Source organism: Myripristis murdjan, chromosome 15 (assembly GCF_902150065.1).
Source record: "Myripristis murdjan chromosome 15, fMyrMur1.1, whole genome shotgun sequence".
Lineage (NCBI taxonomy): Eukaryota > Metazoa > Chordata > Actinopteri > Holocentriformes > Holocentridae > Myripristis > Myripristis murdjan.
The window spans coordinates 32,147,679-32,167,659 of NC_043994.1; the positions used below are offsets into that span (position 1 = coordinate 32,147,679).

Here is a 19,981-nt window from a genome sequence, read left to right on the forward strand (position 1 = left end):
ACTTCTCTCTCTCTCTCTCTCTCTCTCTCTCTCTCTCTCTCTCTCTCTCTCTCTCTCTCAGGTTTTCAGTGTTAATCTGGTTACAGCCTGTGTGTGTGTGTGTGTGTGTGTGTGTGTATGAAATATGTAATAAATTATAAATTATGCTGCATGTGTGTGTGGCATCTTTGCTTTCACCCAGTGCACATTTGTGTGTGTGTGTGTGTGTGTGTGTGTGTGTGTGTGTGTGTGTGCGTGCTTCATCCACACATTCTTTCTCTTCTCCCACTTGTTCTCTCTCTCTCTCTCTCTCTCTCTCTCTCTCTCTCTCTCTCGCTCCGCTGCACAACAGGACTGTCCCAAGTTGCTTCCATCGCTCTCTCTCTCCCTCCCTTTCTTGTAAGAGCTCACACACACACACACTCTCTCTCTCTCTCTCTCCCTCTCTCTCTCTCACGTGCCCTTTCTCCACCCCTGCTCTCTCTCTCCGTCCATTAGCAGGAAGAACAGATCCCTGACGGAGGAGAAGGAACAGAAGAAAGCCAGAGAGAGAGAGAAGCGAGAACGACAGAGGACGAAGGGAGGAGAAGATAAAAGCAAAGAGACGAAAAGAAAAAAGAAAAGAGAGGAAGAAAAGAGAAGAAGAAGAGACGAGGCGGAGGAGAAGCACTGAAGCATCATGAACGCTCTGATGAAGGGATTCAGCATGGCCAAGGACGGAGTGGTGGCCGCCGCCGAGAAGACCAAGGCCGGCGTGGAGGAGGCGGCCGCCAAGACCAAGGAGGGGGTGATCTACGTCGGTGAGAGAGAGAGAGAGAGAGAGAGAGAGAGAGAGAGAGAGAGAGAGAAATCCTGCATGAAAACAGCAGATATAGAAGTGTATTTGTGATGGAAAGTGGATGGATGGATGGATGGATGAATGGATGAGTGGAGAGGAAGAAGGATGAAGAAAACTGTAACCTGTGATTGAACTTTAAAAAAAAGAGAGATGTGGAGGTGTATTTGGAAAGTGACGGATGGAGGTGGAGAAACAAAAGAAGCAAAAGTGAAAATAGACGCTGAAATGTGGCCGCAGATTGAGGGATGATGAAGGGATGGAGGGGTGAAGGAGTGGAGCGAGGGAGGGGTCATGGACGGAGGACAAGAAAGGAAAAATGGGAAAAGTGAAATTCACCAAACTGAACATTAAAACAACAGAATCAGCTTTTTATTAGAGAAACTGAATGATAAACAGACGGAGGAGTGGAGAGATAGAGAGAGAGACGGATGAAGGACGAGTGGAAGAAACAGACGAGCTGTTTGTCGTGTGAGATTAGAGATGAAGATGGAAAATTATTCATGCTGGAAAAAAAGAGGAATGGAGAGAGGAGATTAGCCCTTTAACCCTCAGAACTAAATTCACTTTATTTCTTTCTATTTTTTTTTTTTTTTACATTTTTTCTAATTTTTTAAATTGTTTTAAAAAAAATTTGGGTAATTTTATTAAGTTATTTTATTTTATTTATTTTCTGGGGTAATTTTAAATTAAATTAAAATTTAAATATATAATTATAATTATATTATAATTATAAATATATAATTATAATTATGTAATTATTATAATTATAAATATATAATTATAATAATTACATTTTCTCTTTTTTGCGGTGCTAATTCTCTGGTCATTTCTTGTGATTTTTAAATTTATTTTCTGTTTTATTTATTAATTTTTTGTCCTTTTCCTGCATGTTTTTGAAAGAAATTCAGTGTTTAAAAGGTTTTCAAAGGGTTAAAAAAGAGGAATATATATGTGGTGAAGGAGAGAAAGAGCAAGAGGGAGCTCAGGACGGCCGAGCGACAAAATAAACGAGTGCAGAGGGACGAAGGGACGGAGGGATGGAGGGGTGAGAGGGAGAAAAATGAGGAGGAGGACGAGTGAACATGTGCATTAAAAGAAAAGACGATGCAGGGAGAGAAAAACAAGAAAAATAAGATAAACGAGATAAACGAGAAAAATGAGATAAATGAGAAAAAAAGGAAAAGTGGAATGAAAGTGAGAGATGTGTTTTTGTGAGGCGGACGGCGGGATGGAGGAGGTGAAAGGGTTAAACGAGAGGAGGCGATGATGGAGGGATGACAGAACCCTTTAAACGCCGGAGGGACGGCTCAGCTCCTCCGTTCACACTCACAGCTGAATTTACATTTACATTTACAAAAAAATTATTCATCTGTTTTATAACATTTTTTCCTAATTTGCTAATTTGCTTCAAAATAATCTCAAGAATCTCCCAGGGTTAAAAAAAACAGAATATTCACTGTAAACAGTTTGTTCCTTCTTTGCGTCGACCTTCAGCTACGTGGCTAACGAGCTAGCTAAGCAGACGAGCACCTACGAACTAGAGATGACTCGTACACATAAATATTATAAATTAAATTCACATATCAAACATGAAAACGTTGGGCGTGTTCTCCTGAAGCTAGCCAAACCTCCACCCAAACAAAGTGATGTCGGCTTGGCGTGTTAGCCGGCGATGCTATGTTCCCAGGTTATGCTAGCAGCTGGAGCTCCTTGTGTTCGTTCAGATAAAAACCCGTGATGTGCATCGACTGGTTCAGCGCCACCTGCTGGATCTGCTGCCATCCGACCCCCACGCCTCCTGCAGCGGCGGCTCCGCCTCTTCAAAAACACCAGGAACTTCAAATGGCTCTTTATTTCTGTGTTCGTTCACACATTTTCACACAAAAACAGACATTTCATACATCAGAAAGCCATTTTCTGCTGAATCGTTATAGAGAATAAGGTGAGAGAGAGAGAGAGAGAGAGAGAGAGAGAGAGAGAGAGGGAGGGAGGGAGGGAGAGAGGGAGGGAGGGAGAGAGAGGGAGGGAGGGGGGTGGGTGGAGCCTCAGTGAAAGCTGAGTGTGGCGGTGATGCAGCGTTTCGATTTCCTGACATGATGCTGTATTGATTTCTCAGCACAAACGGGACAGTAAACACACCGCGAGGAACCTGAACAGCACGTTCAGTTTGACCCCCGTGTCGCCTTCACTGACTCACTGCTGCACCGGAAATATGACAACTCTCACAAATCATCCAGAGATCAGCCATAAAACTGACAGTCAAACTGAAAACTGTGGATGTTTATTTGTGTGAGAGAGAGAGAGAGATAGATAGAGCGAGAGAGAGAGAGAGAGCAGGATGGGTGGGGCTAAAAGAATAATACATGATCCATAAATATGTAAATACTTAAAATAATACATGAAGCGGCGGGTGTGGCGTTTGTTGCAACGGATGAGTAGACGGATGGAGGGAAGAGAGAGAGAGAGAGAGAGAGAGAGAGAGAGAAAGGGAGGGGCTTCCTGACTCGACCACATCAGAGCGAGCAGGATCTCCTCTCCGCTCTCTGATTGGCTGCAGAGTATTGATGTATTGATCAGGTATCGGTGATGATCCCTCTGCAGCTCGCCGCCGCTGCTCAGAGGAACGCCGCCTCTTGCCGGGTGTGAGTGTGTTGTCACCTCGTGCTGCGTTCAGGTACCACTGACAGCCAGGACTTCTCAGCCACGCTGCATTCAGGTGCTACAGTTTCAGAAAATCAAACCTGGAAGACGAACGTCAAATTAAAATGTTCATCCTGCATCTTAACAAACATCATTTCACTCCCCTGCTCTTTGGTGTAGTTCTGTGTGTGTGTGTGTGTGTGTGTGTTCCCTGGTGGTGAACTCTCCCCATTAGCTGCTAATCCACAGACTGGATGTGTGTCTCTCCATTCACTTCCACAGCAAAACAGTAAACAAAATGAAACAACCCTTCAGCTCAGAAACAACAGCAACACAACGAGTCCCGGTTCCCATTTTTTGAGGAAATTAAACGTCTCTTTTCGTGTTATTTTTGTATTTGAATTGGAAAGTAGATCCGGCAGGTTGGCTTCTGCAGGAAACTTCCACATGGTTAGGGTTAGGGTTAGGGCCAGGAAGAAACGAGCTGATACTTTAACACATGACCAGAATAACATGAGGAAAAACAGTTTTAAGCCCCTAACATCGCACTGTCCCGTCAGCGCGGCGTCCCGTCAGCACCGCATCCCGTCGGCCCGGCATCCTGCTCCAGCTGTTCAGAGTCGTCACCTCCTCATCTCTAAAATTTTGAGATTCATGTCTTACATTATTAACCTCAAGTAGAGCTAAAACTGAAGTGTTGAGAGACATTTTCATGAAGTGAGATCAACAGAAAAACAAACTGGCAGTTTCAAGGTGAAATAGAACCGACACAAATTTGACTTTGGTTCAACAGAAACTAAAGTGGAAGATAAAATGAAGAAAACAAGGAGCTAAAAATCAAAGTTTCTGGAATCCAAACTGAATCTAAACACATCATAATCTGAAATGCTTTGATCACAAACCGCACGCATGGATCCTCCCGTCTGAGCCGAACGACGTTTTCCAGCCAGTTAGATGGAAATTTGTCACGCAGCTGAAATAAATTTTATAAAACTGACAAATCAATCATCAGAAACCCCTACACACACACACACCCCATGTAAGACACACAAACACACCAACACACTGTTTAAATCAACATTTACATATCAGCATATAGCCACTGACAGTGCTGAGTCTGGAGGCCACAACAAAACAAGGCCACAGTTATAAATACTGAACATGTGGATAAACAAAATAAGCATTTGAGTAAAGGAGCCGCACAGACAGCATGAACAAATAAGATGTAAATGAAACGCTGCTGAACAACAACAACAACAACAACAACAACAATAATAATGTGTAAAGAGATAAATATCGATCATAAATCATAGGATCCTCTGGTGATACGTTCTGTAAAGTAAAGAACAGTCTGTCTGTCCTCTCCTGTCCTTCTATCACCTTTTATTTTTTGACTCGCAGAGGACAGAGATGTGTTTGTGTTTGATTAAAGGCTGCCGAGTCACTGTCTCTCTCTCTCTGTCTCTCTCTCTCTCTCTCGCTCTCTCTGTCTGTCTGTCTGTCTCTCTCTCTTTCTGTCTGTCTCTGTCTCTCTCTCTCTCTCTCTCTCTCTCTCTCTCTCTCTCTCTCTCTCTCTCCCTCTCTCTCTCTCTCTCTCTCTCTCTGGTTATATAAGCGTCACGCTGACGTCACCGACAGAAGTGAACATTTTAACATTTAATCAGCTGAAATCAGAGCAGCGGCACCGACAGGAAGCAGAGAGACGCCATCGGACAGGCAGCAGCTCGGACGGGGCCTTCAGCTGAATGACAAATAAATTAAAAATAATATTAAAGCGCAGAGTTACTGGGACTGACGCTGATTTATAGATATGTTACATTAAATCCATAGGTCCTTTGGAAAATGCATGTCACTTCGTCTCCTTGTTAAATCAACTTGCTGTGCAGAATATCAGCAACAAACACGTCCGAGGCACACTGCTCTGTTTGAACGGTGTTTAAAAAGCCTTGATTATTACACGGCGAATTATCATTTAAAATCCTGGCCTTTCAGCTCTAAGAGCCTTCGTCGTTGTCATCATCATCAGGCCGCAGAGGCAGTGACAGCACACATCATTATACAGCGACTCAAATCAATCATCAATAACGTCGCTCAGAGAAGACTGTGCATCATGGACGCACGGCACAAAACATCTCATGTCAATACAAAAACATCAGAAAAAGAGATGAGATGGAAAGAAAAAACTCCCTGTAGGACGGCGTTTTAGAGCCACACAGGAGGAGGAGGGGCATATTCTGAGAAAAAACGAATAAATTACAAGATTAAAGTCAGAAATTTATAAGAAAAAATCAGTAAAAACCAGCTGTTCTCCTCCTGTGGGATCCAGTCTGAAGGAAATCCTGCTGGTCTGAGTCCAGAACCCCAACCTCCTCCTCAGCATCTGGACTCTGAAGAGACGTTGCTGTGACTTGGGCCGATTCAGAAGAAAACAATCTGCTGATTCTGGGCTCAGATCAGCAGGATCTCCTTGTTCCTGAATCCCATGTCAGAGTAGAATCTGCTGAGGGGATCAGCTGCAGGCCTGAGACACGGCCAGCAGGGGGCAGCACAGGTGGAGGTAGAAGAGGAAAAACACAAGTAAAAGAAAAAAATATTTTTTCCGGCTTTGTAACATATATTTCGTCGTCTCATTCTGACCTGGGACAGTTGTAGCTTTAAGGCTATCTGTCCAAAATGTTTCCCTGTTTTGTTGTTGTTGTTGTTGTTTGTTTGTTGTTTTTTAAAAGTATTATTATTATGATTATTATTATTATTATCATTATTATTATATTCCATTCATCACCACCACAGGTCCTTGGGGGTTTCATGCTGGAACGTTCTCTCTGGCAGCAGCTTGCTCCCGGGAGAGAGGTGTTGCTGTGCACGGGGGTATCTCAGTGTTCATCCACCCTGAATATTTTCCTAAATCAGGTCCCAGCCCTTGTTGCCATGGTGACCAAACAGTTGCGTTAGGACATCAGGACCAGACTGGTGTCCCGGGTGTTTCTGTGGAAGCTGCAGTTTCAACACAGCAGAGAGCGAACAGACAAAAGGCTTGTTCACCCACTTCACTGCATCACATGACGGGCACGGCGCCCACTCGGTGACGCAGTATTATGGTCTGGATCTGGGCTCTGGGTCACTGGGGAGAGGCCTGGTGGACTTCAGCTTCATCCACACAGACCGAACCAGCCTGAACCACACAGCCCCCACCCCCACCCCCCACCAAAGTTTAACTTTTAATGTTGTAATGCCTTTGCCAGCTCATCTAAATGAGTTTTAAAAGACTTTCAGGTTATCAAAAGCCCTGAGTCGGCTGCAGTTTACCTGACCGGATGTGGATATGGTTGGGACAGAATTGGAACAGTTGTTTCTGTTTTTCCATTAAACAAATACAAGAGTTGGAAAAGGCAAAATAAGAGCTTGTTTCTTGTCAGTGGAAACAGAGAGCAGACAAAACTCCAGCTCGAGTTCACAGTGGATTTGAGCTCAGCTGACTCGACTGCACAGAGCGGAGGGAGGAAGTAACAGGCAAGGATCAGTAAAAAACACCTTTCCTCAAGTTTGTGCGTGTGTGTGTGTGTGTGTGTGTGTGTGTGTGTGTGTGTGTGTAACATCAGATTTTGTACATTCAACTCAGACTCCATAAACACTTCCTGCAGTGCTTAGAAGAACTGAACAGTGAACAGGCTTTTTGTATGTTGTCCAGGCCGTAGATTTCAACATGTGTGGTTTCCTGCTCTGGACTAATGGGCAGGCAGAAAAAAAAACACATTGTCCTTAACGGATGGTCGGATATGCCTTTCATTTGGCTCACTGCTTGTTATTATCCAAGCAGACACTATATTTGTAAGTGTGAATTCTTTCAAATTTGATCCAGATTGGAGTGCAAATCAATTGAAAATATCTTAGGTTTGGTTTTACCCTCATTGAGCCAGAGATCTCAACTCTGAGTTAAGTTTTACATCATAGAATATAACCCATAAACATAAATAAACTAACAAAGGCAGCATTTTTCATCTCAAAAATATTGCTGAGGTACAGTTATTCCTACCGAATCAAGATGCTGAGAAACTTATCCGCACCTTCATATCAGAGAACACTGTAATGACCTTTTCATTGGGCTTCCAAAAAAGTAAAGTAACAGTCCAGACCTGTGCTGCCAGGCAAAACCAAAACCAAGAGGAGAGAACGTATCACTGCAGTTCTAGTGACGCTACACTGGTTCCCCCGTTTATGTCCCCAAAATGTGGAACAGTTTACCAGCAGAAATCAAACAGAAACCTCAGCCAGCTCCTTTAAAGGACAGCTAAAAACTTACCAATTTAATTTTGCTTTTACCTAACATTCAGTTTGTATATCAATCCATCTTTTGATTACTACATTTAACTTGGTTTTGAGCTTTTAATCTGATTCAAATTTGGTTTCATTTCTGCTTTATTATCCATTTTGTTTATTTTTATATGTTTAATCATTGCTCTTGTTGTGATTATTCTGTTTAAGGTATATCTATTCTGTGAAATGAGACGCTCTGGTGTAAATAACGGTATCATCTGCATACAGGCGGGGCACAGATCTTAACCCTGTTTTATTTATGTTGCTGGTGAAGGGAAGGGAACCAAAGATCGAACCCTGTGGTACTCCACTGCTGATGCTCAGGTGTTTACACTGAATATTACATGATGCTGACTGGTGTTTATCAGCTGGACCATCAGAGCCAATTAAAAAGAGGAGCTTTAACGACACAGAGACCTGAGCGGGGTGAAAGGTTTCTGATCGACCAATAAACAAGCAGCAATGTCACTTTTTGCCCAGACTGTCGGTGATGGCAAGATCAGGGAAGGCAGAGTGCAAGTGTGTGTGTGTGTGTGTGTGTGTGTGTGTGTGTGTGTGTGTGTGTGTGTCTGTTGTCAAGAAACAGTTCAGCAACAACAAACAGCAGGCTGGGTTTTAACTTGTTTGTCTCTGAGCCTGTGTGTGTGTGTGTGTGTGTGTGTGTGTGTGTGTGTGTGTGTGTGTGTGTGTGTGTGTGTGTGTGTGATTGAGAAAGCGAGGCATGGATCAGGAGACAAATGAAAGAGAAAAATAAATTCAAAGAGGCAGAAGACACAGAGAAACGCTTTATCCCCTGTGTGTTAACAGGTCGTTGCCATGGTTACTGCTCAGACACTGGATGAAAACAGTCTCTCTCACACACACACACACACCCACCCACCCACCCACCCACCCACACACACACACACACACACACACACACACACACACACACACACACACACACATACACACACACCAAATGAAGGAATGTTGGCAGAGGGCAGCTGGGTTTTGCTGTGTGTGTGTGTGTGTGTGTGTGTGTGAGTGTGAGTGTGAGTGTGTGTGTGTGTGTGTGTGAGTGTGTGTGTGTGTGTGTGTGTGTGTCCTGGTTGAGGACAGTCTGTCCTGAATGCTGCGACAGTCTGGGACTCTCAGCAGGAGCTGGAGACACGTCTGGGTGTTTGTTTTGATGCTGTTGAGGTGCCAGGTGGGCGGAGCTTCTGTTGCTTCAGACAGATTCAACTCAGGTGACTTACACATCCTGACACATTAACTCCGCCCATCTGGTACCTCCACTGGTATAAAATAAACCACAAAAAGTGAATTTATATCTAAATCACTGGGATAAGTACTAATATTTATCTGAGTGCTGTGTTTGTATTTTCAACGAGTTTTTTTTTTTTTTTTCTCTAGGGAACAAGACGAAGGAGGGCGTGGTGACCAGCGTGAACACAGGTAAACCAGACGCTCCAAGCTGATTGGTCCATTCGCACATCAACAGCTAACACTGCAGTTAGCGTGCGAGGTGTTAGCATTGCTGACCACTTCCTGTTTCCTGTGCGGCAGTGGCCCAGAAGACGACCGAGCAGGCCAACATCGTGGCCGACTCCGCGGTCACCGGCGCCAACGAGGTCGCCCAGGCGGCGGTGGAGGGCGTGGAGAACGCAGCGGTGGCGAGCGGATTGGTGACTGCGGTGAGTGATGTCACATGACCCCGCCCCCCTGACCAATACTGGACATTCATAGCATCTGATCCCCAGCCAGCGGTGGGAAGCCGTGCAGGCCAGTGTGGGTTAGGGCGTCAAATTAATAAAATAAAATAAATAATGCTACATGATTTTAAAAAAATCGTAATTCAAAGTTACGCTTTTCATTTCCATTTTATCTATGAATATATAAATATATATAATATGTATTATCATGTTTTATGATAAATGGCCTTTTACCATATTTATTATTTATGCAGTAACCACAGGTATAGTTATGGATTTTAATAAAGCTTTATTTTTATCACATACAGTTTATTATTATACACTTTAACTTAGGTTTAAATGTGCCTTTTTGAGCTTTTATGTACAGTGTGTGTGTGTGTGTGTGTGTTTATTTTACCTTGCACATAAACAAAACTAAAAATGTATAATCACTAATGTTTTTGTTATTGTAAATTGCTATATAATGGATTTATTATTAATTCATTCATTCATTTAATTATTTTTATATTCTGTGTGTTTTGTTTATAATGACTTTTGTCTTTCTTCATTCACAAATCTGTGGTGATTGGCTGGAAGCAGGAGGAGGCGGGACCAGCGTCTGAGGAGGTGCCTGATTGGTTGGGGGGTTGACTGACTGACTGCATGATGCTCGCTGCATTAAATAACTTCTGGACCTTTATCATTCTAACTTTTAACAGTCAGCGTTAAAGGGAAACTCCAACAAAATAACAAAATGACACAATTATATTGTCTTTAAAAATATACAAAAATATTTTTAAAAATCCACTGCATCAAAATTAATTGACAGGAGAGATTTTCATGTGTTTTTTTTTTTTTTTTTTTTTTTTGCTGCCCTGCTCTCTAAAACACGACTGTGACGTTTAAATCAAATCAAAACATCGTGCGGTCTAACAAGCCACAGCATCCAAACTCACGGGCACAGATTATGAATCCAAACGCACACAGATTTCTAATCTGAGATTACAGATTTACACATGGGGTGGGGCTCCTTTAGTACTTTCATTTTTTCTCAAAAGTGACCAGCAACAAACCCAGTGTCTTTCAAACATAACATTTAAACAGTTTATTAGGTTTTTTGTTAAATCACTGGAAGGTTTGCGTCGACATTTCTAAAATTATACTTCCTAATTTTGACGATACAATTTTACAATTTACTGCAGACAAATATTGGCCATGAATATTGGTTATCAGTGTCCTTTGATTATTAATAATCAGGCCCTGGTCGCTGCTATTGGACCATGAGGCAGGTCGAGTGTCGGCTGCTTTCATTTCCTCCTGTTAGTGACAGAGGCTCGCCCGGCAGCCAATCACAGCAGAGTACATCAATGGTTACTGAGGAAAACCAGGACGGGAGGATTAAAAAAAAAAAAAAAAAAAAAAAAAAAAAAAAAAAATCAGCATCAGAAGATTTATTATCCATACAAAATAAATAAATAAATAAAACTCCCTTTTCAGCATTAGGGTTAGAGCTGGGAAGCAGCAGAGACACCACGATACGATATGATCATTATACTAAAGTCACGATACGACAGTACTGCAGTTTTAAACATTTTGCAATATGCAGAGCTTTGTGATAACATGTATTGCAATTTATTTATGCAAAGTAACATCACCAGGGGAAAACTTTGTCCTAATCTGTTTTATGTAATAAGATCAAGTTTTTATTGTGTTCATGTCACTTGAGTCATTTTTCCTGCAGTAAAACAGGACAGACTGAGCAGCTCTGTCAGGGAAACCTGTCAGGAGTGATGCTCTGAGTCTTGGTGATACAGTATCGATACAACATCGCCATGCAAAATATTGCGATACTTTGCTGTGTTGATTTTTTCCAGCCTGAGTAGCTTCTGACCAGTCTAATTAGGAGCATGGTGATGCATTCAGGGCCTGAATGTTGCACGGTAAATAACATCATCTGACATCATGAATATCAAAGTGGCTGTTTCCTGCGGCTTGAGCTCCCCTCTGTCTTCATCTCGCTCGCTCTCCTCCACTGACAAACTGATTTCTGACTGCTGCCTCCCTCTCTCGCAGCTCTCTTGCACTCCCAGTGGTCATGCACTAGTATTGCAGTATGAATATTTGTGTGCATTTTGTTAAAAAGTGATGTTTCCCGTCTCCTCTTTCTCTTTCTCTTTCTCTCTCTCTCTCTCTCTCTCTCTCTCTCTCTCTCTCTCTCTCTCTCTCTCTCTCTCTCTCTCCCTCCTGCAGGCTGACGCCACTCACCCACAGGGAGGAGGAGAACCGGCTGCAGAGGAGGCGCAGTAGGTGAGGAAACCAAACCAGCTGTACATGAAGCAAATAAAGAGTGTTTTACTTCCTGCTGTGACGTGGAGCTCTCCGTTCACTTCCACAGCAAAACAGCTCCCAAAATAAAACTTTTAGCACAAAAACCAACACCGACAAAGAAAATTATGACAATGCAAACAACAACGAGTCCCGGTTCCCATTTTTTGAGGAAATTAAACGTCTCTATTTTTCTTTTGTAGTTGAATTGGAAAGTAGATCCAGCAAGTTCGCATTTGCAGGAAACTTCCACAACTTGCTCCAAAAAAAAAAAATCACCTGATGCTTGGAATGTAATTACAGTTATCTGTGAAAGTATCTTGTTGTTTCTTCCTAGCGTAAGGTTACCATGTGGAAGTTTCCTGCTGATGCTAAGTGCCAGATCTACTTTCCGATTCAAAGAGGAAAATAACAAGAAAAGAGACGTTTAATTTCCTCAAAAAGTGGGAACCGGGACTCGTTGTTTTTTACATTGTCGTAATTTTCTTTGTTGATGTTGGTTTCTGCTGAAAGTGGCTTTTTGAGAGCTGTTTTGTTGTGGCGGTGAATGGAGAGATACAAACAGTCTCTCTCTCTCTCTCTCTCTCTCTCTCTCTCTCTCTCTCTCTCTCTCTCCCTCTGTCTCTCGCTCTCAGACTCCTCCTCAGCATCACTTCCTGGTTCCTTCCTGTCCAATCAGCAGAAAGAGAGAGAGAGAAGAGGGGCCTTTATGTCTAAGCTGTCGCTCGCCCCTCTCACCTCTGACCCTCCTCTGTTTGTGTGATTTAACATAATTAACCAATAGAGAGCCTGCTCCTCGTTGCCATGGTTACACTGCCTCCCCTCTCCCCCAGTTATAATCCATACTGTACGATGCACACGATTCATCCATCCTGCTTCCTGACATCTCTACACACACACACACACACACACACACACACACACACACTCACACACACACACACACACACACACTCTCTCTCACACACACACACACACACACACACAAACATGTTTGTTTGTTAGCTCGTGCTTAATTTTGTTCCAGAAACAAATCAGGTGAATCCAATTTGCATCCAAACTGACTCCAAACTGACCTTGCCCTCTTTTATCCAGCATTCACCTTGTGCCATCACACAGGCCACGCCCCCATGCCACAGGTCACGCCCCCCACATCAATCACCTACCTGGCCCCTCCCCTGTCAAATGTCAAAAAAGATCTTTTAAACCTTTTACACTTTGTTTTTTCTGACAAGACTGCATGTTGCCTTTCTAACACACACACACACACACACACACACACACACAAACACACACACGCACACACGCACACATGCACGCACACACACACACACACACACACACACACACACCAACAAAGAGCTTGTCTTCTAACTCAGAACACAGATGTGCTGCTTATGAGTCTGCAGATTTCTTCTTTTATAAAAACAACCGAACTGAAATAAAGATGATTTTGAAATCCAACCGGCCTCTTTTCTTCTTCTGTGGTCTAATGTTTCTTCTTCTGTGGTTTCATGATCACACAGTGGATTTGCTGAGCTGAGGTTTGCACACGGGTTTGTTGATCAGAAACTGGATTTGGGCTCCGTCAGTGAGAGGAATAATTGCATAAAGTAAATATGTTTCCAAAACATGCAAATCACCTGCTTCTTCCTAATAGCTGCCTAAAAAACAGCACTGCTGCAGTGAAAGTAGACTTTAATACTGCACCACAGTGTTGTTTTTTACAGGACCACTAGAGGGCTCTTCACTTTAAAACGTAACTATGGGTCGTATTGAGCTGCAGTACAAACATCAGCTTGAGGACAGTCTCTTTGTCGCGGGTGGAAAACGTCTCTGACTTTGCCCGGCAGCAGACAGAGACGGACAGAGACGGACAGATTATAAAACGGCGTTAAATGTGTTTCCTGTTGGACAGAGACACAGAACACAGAGACACTGCTGGAGGAACTGGGTCACTTTCTGATTTATTTACACCTTCTCCAGTACATCACCATCTCTGCTACAGGACCTACTCTGTCTCTGTATCACACACACACACACACACACACACACACACACACACACACACACACACACACACACACTCACACTGTTGTGCATGCATGCATCCATCAACACATTTTTAAACTCAAAATGGTGTTTGCTGGTCCAGATCCACTTTTATTTTGGAGAGGAAAAGTGCAACTGCAGTGCTCGTTCTCTCCACCGGGAGGAGCTGACGAGTCAAACCTGGAGAATCTGCTACACCAATGTGGAGGAGAAAAAGATCACTCTACAGGTAAGAACCCAAACAATCACTTTAAAATAAGATTAAAAAAAATAAATAAATAAAATAATAATAATAATAATAATAATAATAATAATAATAATAATAAAAATAAAAAGAGATAATGATTTACCTGCGGCCACCTGTGGAAAAAAAAAAAAAAACAGGTTCCTGCCCCGTGGAACAGGTCCAGCCTGTCCCCCCTCCTTCCACCCTCCTCTCTCCCTTCTTCCTCCCTTCTTCCCTTTTGTTGCCCAGGTGAGTCACACCTGGCTCATCACAGGCCAGTGAGGTGAGCACTGAGAGTGAGGACAGCAGACTGACTACCAGCCTCCACCGGCCATACACACACTGCACACACACCGCACACACACACACACTCCTGCCTGAAGAGCCATGGATTACCTGAAGGAGAAGCTGATGGAGAAAGTAGGTGAGTCCTGCGAGGAAAAGAGCGGAAACAGGGAAGAAGAAGAGACGTGGCAGAAGCAGGAAGTCAGGCTGGCACAGATTTGGATGCGGTGCATGCAGTAAAGTGGAATTCATTCAAATTTATGTATAATCCTTCACTTTTACACAAGAATTTGAAACATGTTAGCCGTCTATTTAACTTCCTGTCACCAGTCAGACAGTAACATCCTCTGGAGTCCCAGCGAGGCTGTGTGATCCCACCGAGGTGCAGAGATTTGTTTCATTGTTGTTGTCAGTTTGCAGGATGCAGAATTCGAGTTCCTGAAATGTTTTTCTTTTTTTTTTTTTTTTTTTTTTTTTCCAACAAACCCATCAAACAGATTTAAGTTGAGGTTAATGTTAGAAACCAGTTACAAGTTAAAATTAAAAGTTAGGGTCACAACGTCTGTGGAAATGCAGCACAGAGACTCTGTGCTGAGCTTTTTGTCTTACAGATCCACACCTGCAGCTGAGACTTCAGTCAGGTCACATTCCTCCCTGAATACTCACTCCTCAGTGAAAGTTCAGCCACGTCAGGTTCTTTACAGCTATACTTCATTGACTGGTTTATTTAAGACAGATATAGCACAGTGCTCATTTCCATCTGCTGTCCCTGGGTGTGCATGTAAACCAAACAGTGACATGAGACCAGTAAACACACCTGAAGGAAAGGTGTGAGAGGGATTATGACAACATGAAAACATGAAGTCTACTCACACTTCACATGTCAACAAATCACTTTGCAAACTAAAGATTTCACAGTGTAGAATCAAAGTCCCTCCATTTTCAGATTTGACTTTTTGCCTAAAGCACCGACCTCATAACTCTGTGTTTCTGCAGGACTTTTGCTAAAATACTCAGTTTGGAAACGGGTCTGCAGATTTCTGTCTTAGAGAGACTGAACCCGTTTAGCAGAGGTAGAACACAGGTGGATTTTTGGAATCTCACCTGCAGCATCTCATCAGAAAAAAATTCGATTCATAAAACAAACTCACAGTGTGTGTTTCTCTGATGCTGTGGTGACCTTTGACCTTTGACCTGGTTGTTCTGCAGTTGAGGATGCCAAGGACAAGCTGAAGGAGAAGGTGCTGGGACAGAAGGAGGAGGACGAGGAGGAGCAGGGAGGAATCAGAGGCTTCTTTTCATCCCTGACGGGGGACAAGGACAAAGAGGAGAAGGAGGAGGAGGAAGGAGGAATCAAAGGATTTTTTTCCTCATTTCGAGATGACAAGGAGAAAGAGGAGAAGGAGGAGGAGGAGGAAGGAGGAATCAAAGGATTTTTTTCATCACTGCGAGGCGACAAGGACAAAGAGGAAGAGGAAAACGAGGGAGGAAGAAAAGGATTCTTTTCATCATTGGTCGATGAGGAGGAGGAGAAGAGAGTAGGCTTTGACGGCCTCTTCTCCGAAGCTCCGCCTCTGATGCAGGAGCCCGGCTGTGGAGGAGGAGGTGCAGGAGGAGGTGAAGCAGGTATGGCCGTCAGGAGCTCAGAGGGCTTTGGAGTAGAGACTAGAACTGAAGAGGTTGAAGTAACTGGAGGTCAAAGCACTTCAAGCTAAAGAGGCTGGGGATAAAAGCTTTCAGGCTAAATTAGCTGTGACTCGAGCAGGAAGGCTGCAGGTTTGAAGAGGCGAGGCCTGCAGGGGCCACAGCGAAGACAAAACTGAATTTCAAGCTAATAAAGTTTGCAAACTGTAAGATTTATGCAGCAGCAGATCCAGAGAAACATTCATGTGGGTTAAAGTGTGGGATGGAAACTTCACAGGGTGGCAGAGTCACATTTTTTCCTATCAGACTGCCCAAACTGGGGGGGCAGCCGGGGGGGCAGGGCCTGTTTTCAGGGTGGCAGCTGCCAGCCCGGGCCACCCCGGTAGAGCCGCCCCTGGGTTTATGAACTTCAGCTGTAATGATAATCAGCCTTTTCACTTTATTACGTGTTTTTTCTGTTTCTTTTCCAAGTTAGTTGATCCAATCCTAAGCATTTCACCTTGTTGCTGTTTTGATGTCACTGAAACGTCCATGTTTTGCGCATTCAAAATAAAATTTTTGTCAATATTTGAGAGCTTTTTCTCAGGGTCAGTCCTGCTGAAGTGGCCCAGAGGTGTGTGTGTGTGTGTGTGTGTGTGTGTGTGCATGTGTGTTTTAAACAGTGCACACACCACTTTCAACTGTGACTCTATCATTAGCAGTCTGCATTTATTCGTCACTGTGACTGTTTCTCTCATCTTGTTTCCAGATCTCAAAGTTTCCTCCCAGTTGTCGTCTTTCTCAGACCTTGAGTTGACCGACACCCTGGGCGATGTCGCTGCAGAGCTGTCCCAGGACAAATAGAACGACAGAAAACCTGCAGAGCAAATCCCAAGTCTGAAGAAAAACCCCAAGCTCTCTTTCACCTTCAGTCCATCTAAACTCCACCTCATCTGAGACCCGAGAAGTCTCTTCCTGTCAGGACGCAGGAAAAGACTCTTTCAGAGGTTCAAGGGCAGTTTCATCCAATCTGATGTCTCAGTTGTGAAAATTATTGTTTTCCTGATATTTATTTAATTTGTGTTGTTTGAATTCTGTTTTGTAACCCAGAGGGAAAATGCAGTCCCATTAGAGACTCAAACCTCAGATGGGTCAAGGAAAACTTAGTGTTTACAGTAAGAAAACATAGCATTGAAATAATCTATCTATCTAATAGTGTAGTACTGGCACAAGAACATGACTAAATGATTAATGGAACCACTCCTTGTAACGTTGCTCAGTTCCTGCACTATTTCTGATGTCCGTGCTGTTTTTGTCAATTTTTCAGTCGTGAGATTTGGGGGAAATTTGTTTCTTTTGTCTGTTTTACTCAGAGTCAGATGGAGAGACTGATACCATTTTCCTCCTTGTGTGTCCAGCTTGAGCACACTAACTGAGTTTGTGCACTGCATGGCAGGGCAAAGTGAGGGAAAAACACCTTTTCAGTGATGCAGTTTGTTTAACATCCAGTCACATGTGGAAGTATCTGTGACAGATGCTGTTCCTCCATCTGCTGGGTGGGATGGAGGAAGGTGAGGTGTCAGTGCTGTGCAGCTGCCAGGTGAACTGGTTCAGCTGATTATCTCCCAGTTCAGGCTCCAGAGGCAGCAGTTCCTCTTCTGTACACTCAGGCTCACATACATATGGGGATTAATAACAATAATATTGTTAATAATTTTATTTGTATAGCACATTTCACACATAAAATGTAGCTCAAAATGCTGTACAGCAACAGAATTAATGAAATATAAAAACAAGTGCAATAAAACAGTAAAACAATAAAAACCTGGAACAACAGTAAAAACTGTGCAACCATGAAAAACAAAACAATAACACAATTAAAGCTGCAAGCAGCGTTGGTCGGCCCTCGCACCGGTGCCGGTCCGCAACGATGTTCGTGTCATCGAAGTGCAGACAATTCATCCATTTTTCCCATTTGTAAGGGTATTTTTCTGTGCTTTCAGTTGGAAAGAGTTTTGGGCTTTTATTTTGAAAGGCCCAGGATGTCCTAGTGTGTGAGTGACATGAGTACTGCGCTAATACATGAGTACTGGCAGCTGTGTCATGATCAGACCAAAGTGCAGGCAGACATAGAAATGTACATTCAATCCAATGGAGAAATCGATAAAAACCCACACCCGTTTGAGGTAACGCCGCTCGGACATCGTTTCAGTTACAGACGCAATTCAAAGTTTGAACGAGTCACAAGACTCGGCTCTATAATTCTTGTATTAACACCATTTTGTTATCTTTTACCGTTTTTGAATTATGGCAGTTTAAGTTTGACTGTTTTCTCTGCTCCCGCTGACGGTTTATAATGGGTGTGTATTGCGGAACTGTCCGTTGCCTAGAGTGAGTCACATGACCGGGCAGAGTGCAGAGGAGAGGACACCAGGGTCCAAAATGGTCGAAAAGTCTTGACAGCGGCCACAAACTTGTTCCAATTTAAAAATTAATTTCATATTTTTGTAGGAATTTTCGTCCTCTTTCGTGTGGCATAAGTTTCGAAGCCGTGCGACGTTTACTTTAGACGCCAGGAGCCTAATTAGCGCCAAGTGTGCGCCTCTTCACGCCAAACTCCATGGAAAAAACGCTTATAAATCCCAAACGGTTTGAATGAATAATAAACCTTTAGCAACTTTTGTTCAGCACTGTTTCCTCTTTCATCTATTAGCTTTTTGAGCCGCCACGATTTACGGAGGAGATAAATTTTGTTCAACGCGCAATTTCGGGGCCCGCCTTTTACTTTGAAAGGCAAATTGCGGACTTCCTGTTGGTTTTAGGTCGGGGGGGCGAGCGCGTGAAATCTCGGCCTTGATGAGACCTACGTTTCGGCGCTGGTTTGGTCTTTCTATCACGTTCCTGTGGGCCGCAGCGGCCGCCTTTGTGTGCCTTTTTGTGCCTAGGTGGCGCTAGCGAGCCCATTTTTGCACTTTGGGGGTCCGAGTTGCCATTTTATCGAATTTTTCGCCAGACCTGGGGTGCGTGCCAAATTTGGTGAGTTTTTGAGCATGTTTAGGGGGTCAAATTAAGCCTCAAAGAGACGTAATAATAATAAAAAAAAAAAAAACGGTACAAAAACAATAGGCCCTCTCTCCGTTGGAGGGCGAGGGCCTAATAAAAATAGTTGAAATACATTGATCTTGTTCTGTGTGTGTTAAGAAATAATCGTCATGCTTTAAGTGGGTCTGCACAGTAAGCTAACTGTAATATACAGAATCATATGCAGATACAGTGACTAAATACGATCACATCAAAGCCTGTATCATGCAGGGTGGCAGACAGGGGTGTCTGTTACTCCCCCCAGTATTCATTTCAGCAGTTAAACCACTGGCCAATCATAAAAAACATTATCCAGGTGCTCTGTCTGGCCCCAGCAGACGAGAGGAGGACAGAGGCTGCAGAGGAGCTGAGGGCGTCCTGGGCGGCTGCATCACGGTGAGGTTTAGGAACTGGACAGCATCAGAGCAAAAACCCTGCAGCGCATGGTGAGGACAGCTGAGAGGATCAGGGTCTCCCTCCCCTCCACCCTGGAGATCTTCCAGACTCGCTGTGTACACAGAGCCTCCACCGTCGGGATCCCACAGAGATGTTAATTTCTAGTGGATTCCATCAGGATCTGGTTCTTTTCTGCATTGAAAAGAACCAGATCCAGATTTCTCCAGTTGCTTTACTGGTCTTGCGTGAGGCAGAAACAGCAGCAGGAGTGGATTTGAATGTTATGCAAATGTTTGTGCAAATGTCTGTCTGTGCAAAGATCTCTGGATCTGCTGGGGATCCGGTGTCTTGCTCACTATGTGATCATGTATCTGTGACACATTTTCACATAGATAATGGACCAACGTGCGATTCCAAAACAAAACAAGGCAGGTGGTTCTCAGCAGAGGTCATATCCCTGCCAACGCCACAGATTTATCAAGATCTGCTATTTCCACCTTGCACGGCCAAATTAAACTTATTTCAGTTCTTACTTTTCCTTATTGGAGG

At 43.5% G+C, this 19,981-nt stretch overlaps 2 protein-coding genes across 2 annotated transcripts; both read left to right on the forward strand.

Annotated features, from left to right (window-relative positions):
- The first annotated feature begins 419 nt into the window (after positions 1-419).
- On the forward strand, positions 420-13,233 carry LOC115373066 (synuclein-like). The gene is made up of 5 exons (XM_030071303.1): positions 420-779; positions 9,167-9,208; positions 9,320-9,447; positions 11,695-11,751; positions 12,405-13,233. Exons 1-4 carry the CDS (start codon positions 659-661, stop codon positions 11,749-11,751), a joined length of 348 nt encoding a protein of 115 aa, XP_029927163.1. The 5' UTR covers positions 420-658; the 3' UTR covers positions 12,405-13,233.
- Positions 13,234-14,277: 1,044 nt separating this feature from the next.
- LOC115373060 (cilia- and flagella-associated protein 251-like) lies at positions 14,278-17,822 on the forward strand. Its single transcript, XM_030071297.1, has 3 exons — positions 14,278-14,471; positions 15,542-15,958; positions 16,725-17,822. The coding sequence occupies exons 1-3, from the start codon at positions 14,435-14,437 to the stop codon at positions 16,817-16,819; spliced, it is 549 nt and encodes a 182-aa protein (XP_029927157.1). The 5' UTR covers positions 14,278-14,434; the 3' UTR covers positions 16,820-17,822.
- Positions 17,823-19,981: the final 2,159 nt, after the last annotated feature.